This window comes from Xyrauchen texanus, chromosome 16 (genome assembly GCF_025860055.1).
Source record: "Xyrauchen texanus isolate HMW12.3.18 chromosome 16, RBS_HiC_50CHRs, whole genome shotgun sequence".
NCBI lineage: Eukaryota > Metazoa > Chordata > Actinopteri > Cypriniformes > Catostomidae > Xyrauchen > Xyrauchen texanus.
Genome location: NC_068291.1, coordinates 40,918,546 through 40,934,203, shown reverse-complemented (window position 1 = coordinate 40,934,203; position 15,658 = coordinate 40,918,546). Strand labels below are relative to the sequence as shown.

At 37.0% G+C, this 15,658-nt stretch overlaps 1 protein-coding gene across 2 annotated transcripts in view; it reads right to left on the bottom strand.

Moving 5' to 3' along the window:
* LOC127656645 (frizzled-3-like) overlaps nt 1-15,658 on the bottom strand; it is a 40,265-nt gene that overhangs the window by 23,665 nt on the left and 942 nt on the right. For both annotated transcript variants that reach the window (XM_052145056.1, XM_052145057.1), the window contains exon 2: nt 12,949-13,554. In XM_052145056.1, the coding sequence (XP_052001016.1) occupies nt 12,949-13,203 (255 nt within the window). In that variant the 5' untranslated portion in view covers nt 13,204-13,554. The remainder of the gene's footprint in view (nt 1-12,948; nt 13,555-15,658) is intronic.

Genomic DNA, 15,658 nt, shown 5'->3' with positions numbered 1-15,658 from the left:
ATATATATATATATATATATATATATATATATATATATTCAGATAATTAAAATGCATTACATTCCTGTAGCAGAAGAGTTCATCATTGATAAGAAAATACAAAAAGCAGCTTTAGAATACAATGTATTGTTTACTACCATATTATTGATCATAAGTCAATCATTGACACACAGTTCACAGTAATCCATTTCACAAGTGAATTTGTCAATCAGTTAGAAATGTATTATGAGGGCTTGTTTAAGGACCCGTCAATCTACACCTGCGTCAGTCATGCTTGTCGTGTCTCGGGTGCGTTGCGTCATAAACATAAAATGTTTAGGTCACTGTGTCAAGTTAAATATAGTTTAATATCTTTAAACACATCTTGAGATCACATTTGCGCTCCTTAAAGTGTTTTGAATGCAAGAACATTACGCATGTTTTTGTTGTTCTGCCTACTGAAGTGTTTCTTCACTGTGTAAACTGTGCGTTGCTCACACAGCTGAAGTTTCACTTACTGCCCTCTGGAGTAAACAGGTGGTACTACACGCTTGCATTTCTCAGGAATCTTCCTTACTATGGTCTGGTGGCATTGTGATTAATTGCGTACATTTTTTGTAAAATCAACAGCCCTACTTTAAGCTATTAATTTATGTATTTATGTTCTGATTAAAGGAAATAAAGCCTACATTTAGGACGTTTTGGATTGTGACATTATTTTCAGGACACTTAAGAACATTTTATCCCCAGTTATCATTACCGTAACTCGTCTGGAAATTTAACTTTTACTATTCCCATTGAATGATCATTTTCATTACCAAAATTTGTATTACAGTAAAAAGATGCTGTTTGACAATAAGTTTTTTCATTAAAATCAACAAAAATGAAAAGCAGTACCAAGAGAGTACTACTATCGTATATAAATAGTAGTTAACACTAATATTTTTTTTTTTGCATTGCGGTAATGAGAATGGTGGGTACAATGTGCGTAACTGTCATGAAAATATTGTCAAAATTGTAAAAAATGTACTTTCTCTAAACGTAGGCTTCATTTTCTATATGCAAAATATTATTTTGTTTGTGTTCTCATTTTGGAGTAAAACAGGAGGTTTCATGAGAATCACCCATTTATTTATTTACTATATTTTACTTCCTGTATTAATCATTTTTAATCTACGTGGCAACAATGGCTTTTTGGTTCAAATGATGCTTCCACCACTTTTAAGCCATTTCAGAGCAAAAACATGAATATCACGATTTATTGAATATTGTCAAAAGGATTAAAAATAGAGGTTCTATCCCGTTCCACCTACATAAACTTCACTGAAGCGTGCTCAGCCCCCACATTGACGTTGCTTTTAAAAGGCACGATCGCTCAATATTTCAATAGGCGTGCACATATGTACGTTAACACGCATGTGTTGTCAACACTTAGATAGTGTGTGTTTTCAAGCGAGTGCACTTAGAATCGAGGGCCAAAGCTTGCAGCGGAGGATGCCGAATGTAAACCACACCAGTGGGAAGAGCATTTGGGTCTCTCTCTATCTCTCTCTCTCCCGGAGGGTCTCGACCTCTCTGACCTCACTCTCAGAGATGATTCCTCCTATAACAGCCTCTCGTAGGTTTCCACACTACAACGATCGCAATATAAGTGCTGCAGGGCACACTTAACTAATCAGCTTCCCCTTCACTTCCATCCTATATCGCTGTCTTAAAATAGACATCACATTCTGCACAAACAGGCAAAAAAAATTCAGCTCATCAGAGTATATAACTTATTCTGCATGACAGTGTTTTGAAATATGTAAATCATGCTGCATAACTGTATTGGGTCATATTTTGCTTGTATAGATGTAGAGCACTCCATCACAACATTAATAAAAAATAAATAAATAAATAAATAAATAAATAAATAAATATATATATATATATATATATAAATATATATATATATAAAGCCTGTTTATATATATGCATGTACATGTATACACCTAACATATTTTGTCATCAGATCACTGTTTTACTTAAGTATGCTTAAACATTTTACAAAGAGCTACAAAAGCTCTTTACTGTTCTAACAATAAATCATTTCTATTGAACATGGATTGGATCTGTTGAACACAAGACAGGCCAAAATTTTAAAGAGAGCCACAGTGAACGATACATACAAGATAAAAAAAAATAAAACATTACTAAATATGATGATATGATAATTGCTATGAAAAAAGGTTATATTGTACTTCTGTTTTTTTAAAAAGCAACCTTTTAAGGTTTAGTAATCGTGCAAGGTGATGTTGCAATTTCAATCTTCATTCAATCAATCGTGCAGCATTAATGATATCATAACGATGTCTCAGAAGCTCTGCTGGTTTCAAAGCGTTTTAATGGTTTTCCTCATCATGTAGCCCATAGGCAAGTGCCGCTTTCACAACTGTCACGTCCGTTTATGGTAGTTTTTCCGCATTAACGTGAGAACAAGACAGAATAAAAATTTAATATTACATGTTATGTAATGTGTTATACAGGTGAAACTCGAAAAATCTGAATATCGTGCAAAGGTTCATTAATTTCAGTAATTCAACTTAAAAGGTGAAACTAATATATTATATAGACTCATTACAAGCAAAGTAAGATATTTCAAGCCTTTATTTGATATAATTTTGATGATTATGGCTTACAGCTTATGAAAACCCCAAATTCAGAATCTCAGAAAATTATAATGCATTATTATACATGGTCAGCATTCATTTTCATGTGTTGTTATAAAGCATTTTTTATCCCTTTTATCTCCCAATTTGGATTGCCCAATTCCCACTACTTAGTAGGTCCTAATGGTGGCGTAGTGACTCGCCTCAATCCGTGTGGCAGAGAACAAGTCTCAGTTGCATCCTCTTCTGAGACCGTCAATCCGTGCATCTTATCACGTGGCTCATTGTGCATGACACCGCGGAGACTCACAGCATGTGGAGGCTCATGCTACTCTCCGTGATCCATGCACAGCGTACCTTATGCATGAAGGCATTTCAACGGCATTAATCTGCCAGCGTTATTGACGCTCACGCGCGATAGATTAAAGCCACGCAAGGAAAAAGGAAGAACTCGCACGCATTATTGGCACTTGCGCACGAGGAAACGGGAAGATCCCACGCACGTATGACATCTCCTGTGTGCGCAATACAAGATCTTGCACGCGAGGACATGCCTGACAGCATGTGCAAGACAATTCCCTAAAGTCTCCAGCTCTATCCAATCTCATCTGCTGCTTTTGCTCGCTCAAACACTTTGATTTTTGGTAGTCGTGGGGTGGGCTTTGCTCTTTTGATTGTAAACTAAATTGTCATTGTTTACGTATCCTTTTCCAGAAGTGTTTTTTTAATTTTTTATCATTTTGTTTTATTCTTACCTGATTTACAAAGCTCACCCCACGACTGCCAAAAATAAAAGTGTTTGAGAATGGCATTAATGGCATTGAAATGTCTTAATAATATGCCCCATTTAGAGCAAGAAACCCTAATCATGACCACGAGGAGGTTACCCCATGTGACTCTAACCTCCCTAGCAACCAGTACAATTTGGTTGCTTAGGAGACCTGGCTGGAGTCCCTCAGCACACCCTGGATTCAAACGTGTGACTCCAGGGGTGGTCGCTGAGCCATTCAGGCCTCCCAAAAGCATTGCACTTCTTAAAGGTGCAAGCGTTATAATGTAATAGAACTGTAGTTAAATGCATTTCTATGAGTATTATTATTATTATTAAGTATTAAGACTGATCAATGGCTTTTTTTTTGTTTTGATTTTGGGGTGAAATATAACCTGTGCATTTCTGTTAGATTCACCCTATAATGTATTAAGAATCATAGATATGGGTCAGGAGCTTCAGTTAACGTTCACATTGACCATCATGTGATTTGGACTATGGTCTGCACTTATATAGCGCTTTTTTTTAACCTTAGAGGTTACCAAAGCGCTATTTCACCCATTCGCACACACATTCACACACCAATGGCAGCAGAGCTGCCATGCAAGGTGCTAACCAGCCATTTGGAGCAACTTGGGGTTCAGTGTCATGCCCAAGGACACTTCGGCATGTGGAGTCGTGTGGGCCGGGAATCGAACCGCCAACCCTGCAATTAGCAGCCGACCAGCTCTACCACCTGAGCCACAGCCGCCCCATGGCATGATTGTTGGTGCCAGACGGGCTGGTTTGAGTATTTCTGTAACTGCTGATCTTCTGGGATTTTCACACAACAGTCTCTAGAGTTCCTCAGAATGGTGCCAAAAACAAAAAACATCCAGTGAACGGCAGTTCTGTGGACGGAAACGCCTTGTTGATGAGAGAGGTCAACAGAGAATAGCCAGACTGGTTCAAACGGACCAAGTCTACGATAACTCAGATAACCGCTCTGCAATTAATTTTCCCATGAAGAAACTGTTAATATATTAACATTCAAAAAACAAAACATCCAAACAGCCGATAATGGAAAAAAGTCAGAATATCAGCCAATTTATCGGCCTCTGCGATATGTATGTCGACCACTATTAAGTATACGTGTTTAATGCAATATGCTGAATGTAGGCTTTAAGAAAAATCTGTATTTCATTCCAAACCTTTCCAATTCATTTGAAAGAAATACGACAAAAAATAAAGCAAGTCTAAATGAAACGAGAATAGAATTTTCTGCAAAAAGACGTTTAGTTCAGTGAGATGTGAAGGTGTCATTAATCACGGCCGCTCACACATTCTCCTGAAAGGCAAATTCATACATATTATTTAGCTTAATCTCCATGTCTAAGACTGTAATGGGTAATTAAAACATGGCGCGGTTGATGTGAATGCCATGCTGCTGTGCCAGCGATGCCAGACTGTGAAGGAGGAGCCACCCGAGGAACGGGGAGGGTTTCTGGCAGTGTTGCAAAAGAATACATTTGTCTCTCACAGTTGCCAAGTGCCACTCCTCCAACACTTCAATGGACGGATTAAGTTTCTGCCTGTTTTTCTTTTGTCGAACTCATGATTCATTTAAAGAATCGATGAATAGAGGTTACCTTTGAAAGACTGCAAGCTTTCAGAGCATGGCTGCATGCTTTTACAGCTTCCTGGGCTACCGAAGACGTTTTCGGTGAGAAAAATAACACATAAAGACGTCTACTTACTGTATGTCACTGTGGATTAGATTGAAAAGGGGGCACGATGTCTAGAAAAGGGGTTGGCACAATTTTAAGACTTGCATTAAGAAAGTGTGATTCAGAGAGGGAAAAAATGTAACGAATGTGGTGGGATAAGATGGTAATACCCTTCTATTCTGATACACCTCCATGATATTTACATGGTACTACCATGATACATGTAGTATCATGGTAGTACCCCTCCTTCCCACTGAGCAGGTGGAATCGCCTGAGCAAACAGAGCTTCTTATAGTGGAAAATTCAGTTAGCCCACTCTATAGAGTCTTAGTTTGTGGAAGAAATGCAGGATTAGCAAGTCAGAGGACTGGAGTGTTTATAATGTTAGAATTAATCACCTTTTTCCTACTAGGCCGTGTGCATGCCATGCAGTCATTTTGAATGACTGCATTATACTCAATACTCTTCCTAAAACTATCATTAGCCATTTAATTACCTCCAAGCTTACTTTACACTTACCTTCCCTTAAGCACCAAAGCCAGGTCAGATGACAGATGTTATATTCATTTAATCCGTGGTCTTAGACGATGGTATACACCATTGTGCAAAATAATTTCAGGATTTAGCAGTAGTTATTAGGGCATCAGAACTCAAGGGTTTGAGATGAAATTGGCTTTTGCACAATGTATAATTTTGTTCTAATGTTGAAATTAAGAGCAGTCAAAATTAACTTGTTAATGCATGTGATAAATTTAAAAGGTTTAGCGCATAAATTCTTCTTAAATGCGATTAACGCATTTACAGTTACGGTAAATGGCCTGCACTTATATAGCGCTTTTTTTTTTTAACCTTCGAGGTTACCAAAGCACTTTACACTGTCACCCATTCACACACACATTCATACACCAATGGCGGCAGAGTTGCCATGCAAGGCGCAAGTCTGCCATTGGGAACAACTTGGGGTTCAGTGTCTTGCCCAAGGACACTCTGGCATGTGGAGTCGTGTGGCCCGGGAATCAAACCGCCAACCCTGCAATTGGCAGCCGATTACTCTACCACCAGAGCCACAGCCGACCCAGTTAATACAGCATTGGAAGGGAGGAATCTTTGTAATGTGTCGATGTGTCCAGCACAAACAAACACAACAGCCATGTCAGTGATCAATTGATGGAGAAAGGAGCTTTTGATGCCATTTGTTGTGCAAAACTACTCCAGATAGGACTAATGATCGAAATTAAGTATTTTTGAGCCTATGTACGTAAGGCACATTTTAATTACCACAAAAGCACGCCAAGTCTTAACTATCACCAAAACGCAGAATGAGACGTTTGCTGTAGCAATGTGGATACCCAGAGTCCACCGTCTGATTAATATTGTGGAGGATGAAAGATAAAGAGATTTAATGTCCATTGCAATCAATATGCAACCTATGTGGGGACTAGTTCTTTCAATTAGTCAAACTCCCATTTTGAATTGGTGCTATTTTGGTGCATTTTTATCTTTATACCGTGAAAGGCTTTGTTTGGCAAATGTTAATAAAGCATTATATTGTTATATATTGTTTTGTTTTGTTTCCTAAGGAAATAAATGCATTTTGATTAATCTGCGATTAAGATTTTTTTTTTATCATCTGACAGCACTTGTTGAAATATAATTCGAAGTAAAAACTAATCATTTTAAGATTTACGCATTTCAATTTCATAACAAAATTACATTGAGTAAACTTTAACAAAAAAAATAAACATTTTAAAAAAATCTATTTTAATTTTGTTAAAAATTTAAAAGTTAAAATTGATGAAATTGAAATGTGTAAAAAATAAAAAATAAAGAAGGCTGAAATTACGAAAGCACAGTTTTGACATCATTTTCTCCACACTAAACAATTTTACCCCTTAATTGTTTTTTTTTTTGTTTTGTTTTTTTGCAAAATTTTGTGTACTTATTAACCAACTGTGAGGATCATGCTTGAGATGAAATATGAGACAAGTGACATTTGAAGAAAACAGAACATTCAAGGTAAATATCACCTAAATATTTGTATTGGCCGTCATTGTCAAGATGTAATTTTGAAATAAAAAGTGTAAATATATTATTTAATTGTGTGTATTTAGGATCCATAAAATTGTAGCTATGGAATTAACCATAGGAAGACAAAAGAGCCATTTTATTTAAAGAATGTAAGTTCCATCAGCATCATTTCCAGTACTGAAATCTATTCAACACAATACAGAATTTGAGATGCGCTGGAAATGACACTGATGGGAATTTTTATGAATTCCGGAGAAAACAAAAGACAAAAATCACCCAAGTTGCAAGTACATACACTGTTGGACATTATTAGTAGACAAATATTTAAAAAGTCCACAGTGCCAAATGCCTGAAGTTGACGAAAAACCAAATTGTGCACAGAAAAATACCCCTCACATTTTAGTAAACATAAAAAAATTATAATAATAAAAAAACAGATTGTAGTGTGTCAATAAAATCTTCTGAAAACCATCGTTTGCCACACATATATTGTATGATGACCCAAATGCATTCAAAATATTTTCCAGTCTGTACTTGGCTGTATTTTTTCAGGAATTATTTGCAGAAACGCTGATGGAGTGATTCTTAAGGAGGCCACTGAACAAGGAGTGAATCATCCATGTGAGTGACACGGCAACATGCTGGTCGCTCTGAACGGGGTAAATAAGATGTGGCCTGCAGGGACACACACAGAATAAAACACATCCTGTCTCCCCATAAAACAACAACTAAGATAAACTCCTTCTGCCGGCACCAATTGGCTCCAGCCTGCCCTCCATTTTCACACAGACGTGAAAGATTCAGTGGCCCTGAATGGGAAAAACTGGCCAAATGCAAAGTTATTCCCTTAATCTTGGGGGGAAAAAAAAGAAAGGACAGCGCGCTCCCACACTACTTCTTTCCTGTCATTCAACCATCCTTGAATCGAGATCAGTCACTTGTCGTCCTGGCTGCGTCTTTGCCAATATTACGTTCTTTCCCGTCGCTTTTAATGGCAGTGCCATAGTAACCCTGATGCAGAAACAGGCCCATCTAAAAAGAGGAGGGCTTTGACAACTCTTCATCCTCAGAGGTCAAAGGTCAGTGAAAAAGACTGCCTCTTGGGAACACTAAAGCTTGTCCTTTTGAGGCCATACAATTAATGTTGTTACCATGGTTACACCTCTACCCACTTAAGGAGGGCAAGACTTGGAAGAGAATTGGAGAAGGTAAAAAAAAAAAAGAGTCCATCTAAAAGAGCATTTCTGTAGGACTACACGCAATTATTCCACTTTGAATGGACTCAGAAACCTACAGAATTATACCTGCCTTTGAAATCTTTTGTCAGCATGCATCGCACTAGTGGAAAAACAATACTTATAAAAAGAGCTAGATACTTGATTTCTTTCCCAGAATCATGTTTTTCTACCTAACTGTGGAAAATGTTTCAGGCTGTGTTCAATATGCCATACTACTTGTACTATTTTTGCACTATGCAGTATGTTTAGGGATGTCCCGATACCATTTTTTTTTACCTACTTTTCCATAATTGTTGATACCAAGTGCGATGCCCTTTTTTGTTTGATTTTTTCTTAAATTCCATCATCAAAATGGTGTTTAAATAAATACATTGATAAAAATATATACATAATTTTTATTATCAAATTAAGTGCTTTTATACAGAACCTCATTGGAGTCAAAAAAGTGCTGCATAACAGAGCATCACAGATGTGAGATATTGCTTAAATATAACAAAATTAATATTGATTTATGATTATTATTATTATTAGTACTATAACAGTGAATGTCACATAACTATACAGTAGTGACATATTTCTGTTGTATTTGTTTCCCATTTAAATTGAGCTTTTATTTTGGCTGAGCTTTTATTTTTATGATTTTGTGTGTTATGACGGTAGCTTCTCAATCTGGAAAAGCGGGTCTCTACATAACTTAAAGTGATTATTAATCTGCAAAAGGCTTCCATTTAATTAAATAAATATGTAGTCTGCATGTGCCTCGCGCTACAAAGTGAATTATCGCACTGCCTGCTGTCATCTGCTACAAAAAGAGCATGCCATGTTAATGATGGTGTTTTCCGTGTATGAGTCAAGGATCTCTTAAAGGTATGGGCACTTTGTGTCATCATGTCAGCACATCATCGGCTCCGTACTTTCAAAATCACTCACATTTAAAGCACGCAGCACATGCAAACTACATATTTATCTAAATAAATCGTAGCTTTTGCGGTTAAATAATCGCATAATGTGATTTTAATTAGTGCACTCAATGTTTTCGTCATGACATTCGTATGTGAGATGGTATCGTTTTTTTGTATCCAAGCATTTTTACAAGCACGAGTACAAGCGTGGCAGTTCTACGGATGGAAACACCTTGTTGATGAAAGAGGTCAACTGATAACGGCCAGACTGGTTCGAGCTGACAGAATGGCTACAGTAACTCGGATAACCACTCTGTACAAATGTGGTGAGCAGAACAGCATCTCAAAAACATGAATGAAACTCAGAGGGAAGGCTGAAAGATACGGTACAGCTTAATAAAATGTGTCAACTCTCATCTAATCGCCCAAGCACTGCACGCACACACCAAGTGTCAATCGCACTTCCAGTCTATTCTCGCCAATCCGTATAGCCATAAAGTTACGTTTTAAAGTATTATTGCAAGTTATTGCGATAGGCATATCACAATATGCAAATCTGTGGTATTTCGATAAATGCGATATATCGTGCATTCAGGCACGATATTCAGGCTGTAGGATAAGCAATGTGGTACACTACAAAACGTTTAGCATTGTTTTTATTTAAGAAAGAAATAGCAGGCAGTATGCAGCAAGCAGTACACTAACATTCCATTCTGAAATTGGGAATAGCATACTACTCTGGAATAGTATTACTCTTACTGCAGTAGGACTGTGCATAGTATTCATATTTTCTGGTATGCAAAACAGTGAACCATATCCTTAAATATGTGCAGTATGCATTGTGCAGTGTGCTAGAACTCCGTTGTAGACAAAGCGCCAGTCTTTCATTTGAGACAAGGGCTGATGACCTGTCATTGCCGTCCAGTCAGAACACATCACAGACTGACTGCTCGCATCACACAGAGGGCGTCTAGACCCCAAAATGAACCAGACAGTCAACTCCCCATGCAATCTTTAATCAGCAGAGGGCAGAATGGTTGAGTGGTTTTGGTACAACATCAGAGAAATCCTTGCTTTAAAGTACTCCCAAAATGAACTCTCACTTTATGTTCTGGTTAATTTGTAATTACTCAGTCACTCAATGGTTGGAGTAGTTGAATGGTTGGGTTAAGAGTTAAAGGATGAAATTATTTCAGAGGTTCAAAACATTTTTAGTAACCCCTTTTAAGGTCAAATAAAGCTAATGTCAGTGTTGACTGTAAAAAGAGTAATGTTTTGATGTCAAGAGCAGAAAATAAACCGATGATGTCAAATCGTATGTTAACATGATTCTTACGTTGCCGTTTTATTAATAAGCTGATTTTGATGGTAAACGGCATATTGCTGAGCATGTTCACGGACTCACTGACTACCGATATCTGATTTGCTAATGATTTGTGCTTTTTTTTACTGATTCAAAAAGTGTTTGTAGTGATGAATATTAGAAGTTTTAAAACTGTGAAGTTGGAACAATATTGTTAATAGTATTGGAACAGGACTCGAGTGGGGCGTTGGATAACTAATTCCCAAAGTTTTATCTGAAGGCCACACAACTCAGATACGGAGGGGGACAAGGGTTGTTTTCACCATCTCAAGCTCTGGTTCACTTACAGGGAATCTGTGGGTGATGTACTACACATTCACAGGGGATACTGCACACCCCTAACAGATGGACCAGTAAGCACCTCACTGCTTCAACACTGCAGCCCGGGTCAAGTGACCCCTGGGATCTACAGCACGCATCTGACACTGGCTGCTCTGTTGTGATGGCAGAGAGTAGTAACGCTTATGCTCCTTACTGGGTTTAATCGACTGAAACAATGAGAGAGAGAGAGAGCGCATTAGTTCAGCTTCAAATCAATCCATTTATTGTGGGTCTCGGCAGAGATCATGAGACCATTAGCACTGGGTTGGCACCATTAATGCCCTCGACAAATGGAACGGACATTCCATTCTTGAGTCGGCCTAGAGTGCAGTTTGTAAGATATGTAAGGCTGTTTGACATTCCTTGGAAAGATTAAAGCGACAGATTAACTTTTACAGAAATATACGTGTGGCACATTCTCAATTAAAAAAGAATTAACAACAATATATAATCATATATACTTAACAGTTAGGTTTTTCTAGTACTGCATCAACTAATCGCTAAAATCGATAATGAAAATCATTGACAATGAACTTCATTATCGACATCACTTTACAGTAGTGAAAAATGCATTAGCATGAAAAAGGACAGCGGCAAGAATATTTATATAAGGATGAGATTTTTTATTATTTCTCATGATTTAATATAATTATTTGATTATATTAATATATAACATAAAATATCAATATTTAAAATAAAATGGGTTTGAATTCTCTATTGTTTTTGTAGATTTTTAGAGGTACAATGCATCATTTTAACTTGTATTTGACTTTTTTAAATGTTTCACAAAATTAAGTGAATAATATTAAATAAATTATGTTATTATTATGTTATTTTAATTATGTTTAATCGAATTTTAAAATGAAATACAGTAGCTTGTCTAGTTTAAATAGCAGTTTTTATACATTTATTTTTTAACAAATATCATTATTTTTCTTCTTTTTTTAATACATTTTTTCTTAGCAGCCCTCAACATGAATAATTTTGATGTTTATAATTATCTCATAATAAAATCAACCATCGTAAATAATGAATTATATAAATATTTATTTACATCAACTTTTTATTTCAATATTAATATTATATTCATAATTTTTTATAAATATTTATCAAATTGATTTTTATTCCTTCTAAAGACTTTGCCAACATACATAACTTAAATTTGTATAATTATTGTACCATTTAGCAATTCGTTTATTATTTTTTTTTTTCATAAAACTGGAGACAATATTTTACTATCCTTGTAAGCAGACATATCTTTGAAATGTTTTTCCCCAAATGATGAATAACGGATCCATTACACAAAAAACCCTGTGGGCATTTCATATGGACAGTGATTCATCAAAACGTCTATGGCAGCCATTAAAACTCTGAGAAAGTCCTGAGCAAGCACTGCCTGCATTACACAAATGTGCTTTCACGAAGGAAAAGAGATCATTAGTATATTTGGGTATTGAACGTAACTGTTATTGAATGTCTAAATTGAATGTCTAAATTATGGGAACTAAAAAAAGAAATGACAGAAATCCCATAAGCACAACTACTGCATTGAGGATATTATTATTAAGAATAAGCATATTCAGCATATCAACATACATATAAAATCTAGGGAGATCAATGGACACCACAGATGCAGATAAGATCAAGTTGTAGACACTAGGAAGGGCCGACATTATCTAGGAAAGCATCCATGTAGCATGCAACAACCCTGTGTCACAGACCATCAATACACCATAAACATACACATCACACCATGTTTCACTCATATAAACCCCAAAAATATCATCTATAATTCTGTAAATACAATAAATGATCAATAATTCTAAAAAGCTTTTTTAATCATCAACAGCCACATGCGGTCTAAATAATTCAAGCTTGTCTAAGTGGCAACCGCAAACCACAAGCTACCACGACAACAAGCTCCATGGCAACCGCGTTTCTCTTCCACATAATCCCAGCAGTATACTATAAGACATAAGGAAGGGTTTGGTTACCTCCATGGCCAGAGCGGCGGTCTGCTGGTCATAATGGTTGAGAAGGTTGGGCATGAAGGTGGTATTGTAGGACAGATCCTGGCACATTCGTAGGCCTATCGACTCACAGGTGAACGTACTGTGGCTGCTCACCGAGTCCATCTGGATGCCAAGGCTGGTGTTAAACACGGACAAGACCAGCAGCAAACCAAAGAGCCACATCCCTTGGAAGCGTACAGCTGCTCCAGGTAAAGGCAAATCCAGAGCGTGCCCCATGGTTGAATGGCAGAACACAAGAGGGGAAGATTGAGGGGTTGTACAACAAAATCAACGGTTTATTCTCTATGCAGATATCCTCCACACACCAATGTGTAAAGTATGCCGGTATGAATCGCTGGTCCCATCTCCTTCCTGTTTTTCAGATGGTCGTCATGAATACCCGTCTCTTCACCTGCGTCTTGGGTCAGTGAACGCTTTGATCAGACACCTCAACAGTCGTAGACATCGTCTCGTGGTTATACAAGACTACAGAATGAATGACAAATTGTGTTTCCTCAGGGTGGTGGTCTTCAATGGAGACTTTAAACACCGCTCTAGGAAGTGGCTCCATCAACTGATCCTGGATACCTGTGAAAACATGTCAATATCATATACATGTATATATTAAACAACATTCCTAACATCCACTTAAACTGGTTAACATCATTAGTTCTAATTCTCATTACTGCAATGCAAAAAGACATTTAGTTTGTAGAGTATTTAAACATCAAGGTAGTATTTGGGTCAATGACGTGATGCTCATTTTTTATCCCAATCTATTAAATTATTCAAAAACACATTAAAAATGCAATTCACACAAAACAAATACTTATAATGAATACACCTCTGCTATGATGAATATTTTTTCAAACACTGATTTCAAAGTCATTTTGCTACTCTTTATTTTTCTGGACATATCATCTCAAAATATCTTCCGTGCAACTGTCCATAGCAGTGGCGGAGCTGGGGGTGGCCGTGGCCACCATGCACCAAAGCCTGGCCACCCCACTTGCAATTGCTGTTTTAGTCATTTTTTTGCTAATTTTTTGGCACAATTTAGTTCTTAAGAGGTGAAATCATCTCTGTACGTAACATGTGTCAAGGTCACCAAACCTCTCCGTCCCGGGTGTCATTGCCTGCCCCCCCCCCCTGGATGATTGCTTGCCCCTGACTGGCCACCCCTTTGAAAAACTCCAGGCTCCACCCCTGGTCCATAGACGGTAAATACAATTCTTATTAAAAGCAGAACTTCTTGGGGAAAATATTCAGGTGGTGTAACCATGTAGGTAGCCATTTTGCTGTCATGAGACAAAAATAAATAAATAAAGATCTTTAGATCCTCAATCATTATTGTTTTGTCATATCATAAAATATTAATGCTTTGACATTTTTTATGAAAAGGCAGATTTTGTTCTGGTCATCTGGAATAACCCTGAGAAAACATCTTGGTCTTACTGATTTTAAGATTCATATTTGCAAAAAATATAAATATGCACCGATCAACCACAACATTAAAACCACCTGCCTAATATTGCGTAGGTCCCCCTCGTGCTGCCAAAACAGTGCCAACCCACATCTCATAATTATATTATAATTAAACAATATTATTCTTACCACAATTGTACAGAGCGGTTATCTGAGTTAATGTAGACTTTGTCAGTTCGAACCAGTCTGGCTATTCTCTGTTGACCTCTCTCACCAACAAGGCGTTTCCATTCACAGAACTGCCGTTCACTGGATGTTTTTGGCACCATTCGGAGTCAATTCTAGAGACTGTTGTGTGTGAAAATCCCAGGAGATCAGCAGTTACAGAAATACTCAAACCAGCCCATCTGACACCAACAATCATCCGGGCAATTATCTCATCAGCCAATCGTGTGGCAGCAGTGCAGTGCATAAAATCATTCAGATGCGGGTCAGGAGCTTCAGTTAATCAGAATGGGGAAAAATGTGATCTCTGTGATTTGGACCATGGCATTATTGTTGGTGCCAGACGGGCTGGTTTGAGTATTTCTGTAACTGCTGATCTTCTGGGATTTTCACACACAGTCTCTAGAATTTACTTACTTTGGTTAAATGTATAAACCCAAAGAGAAATATATTCATATTGCTCTTTTCACAATCAATATCAGTCCAAAGCAGCTATACACAGAATAGTGAAATACAACCCTTAAAATATATATATATATATATTTTATAATATAGCAAATATGATTGCAGATTTGTTTTTATTTCTTACAGTTGCCTGTCAAAAAAATTACAGTTGTCAGCAGAATAAAATAATATTGATTTGGTAATAATATCAAAACCTACACAGCCTTGTGCCCCCCGAACCCCAGTTTGAAAACCCCTGGGTCACACCACATGACAGTTTAAAAGTCAGTTGATCTATTTTTTTTTTAGAAAATGTTTATCTATAAATGTTTTTCTACAATTTGCGAAACCAGTGGACACAAAGACTTTAAAACGATTTCTCATTTTATCACCTCTGACAACCTTATTAGTTGTAGCTACTGATAAACAAACAAACAACAGAATTATTGATTTCCAGACAACACAATTTTGTCACTGATGAGAATTAGAATGTGTGTGTGTGTGTGTGTGTGTGTGTGTGTGTGTGTGTGTGTGTGTGTGTGTGTGTGTGTGTATTTATCACTTTGTGGGGACCAAATGTCCCCATAAGGATAGTAAA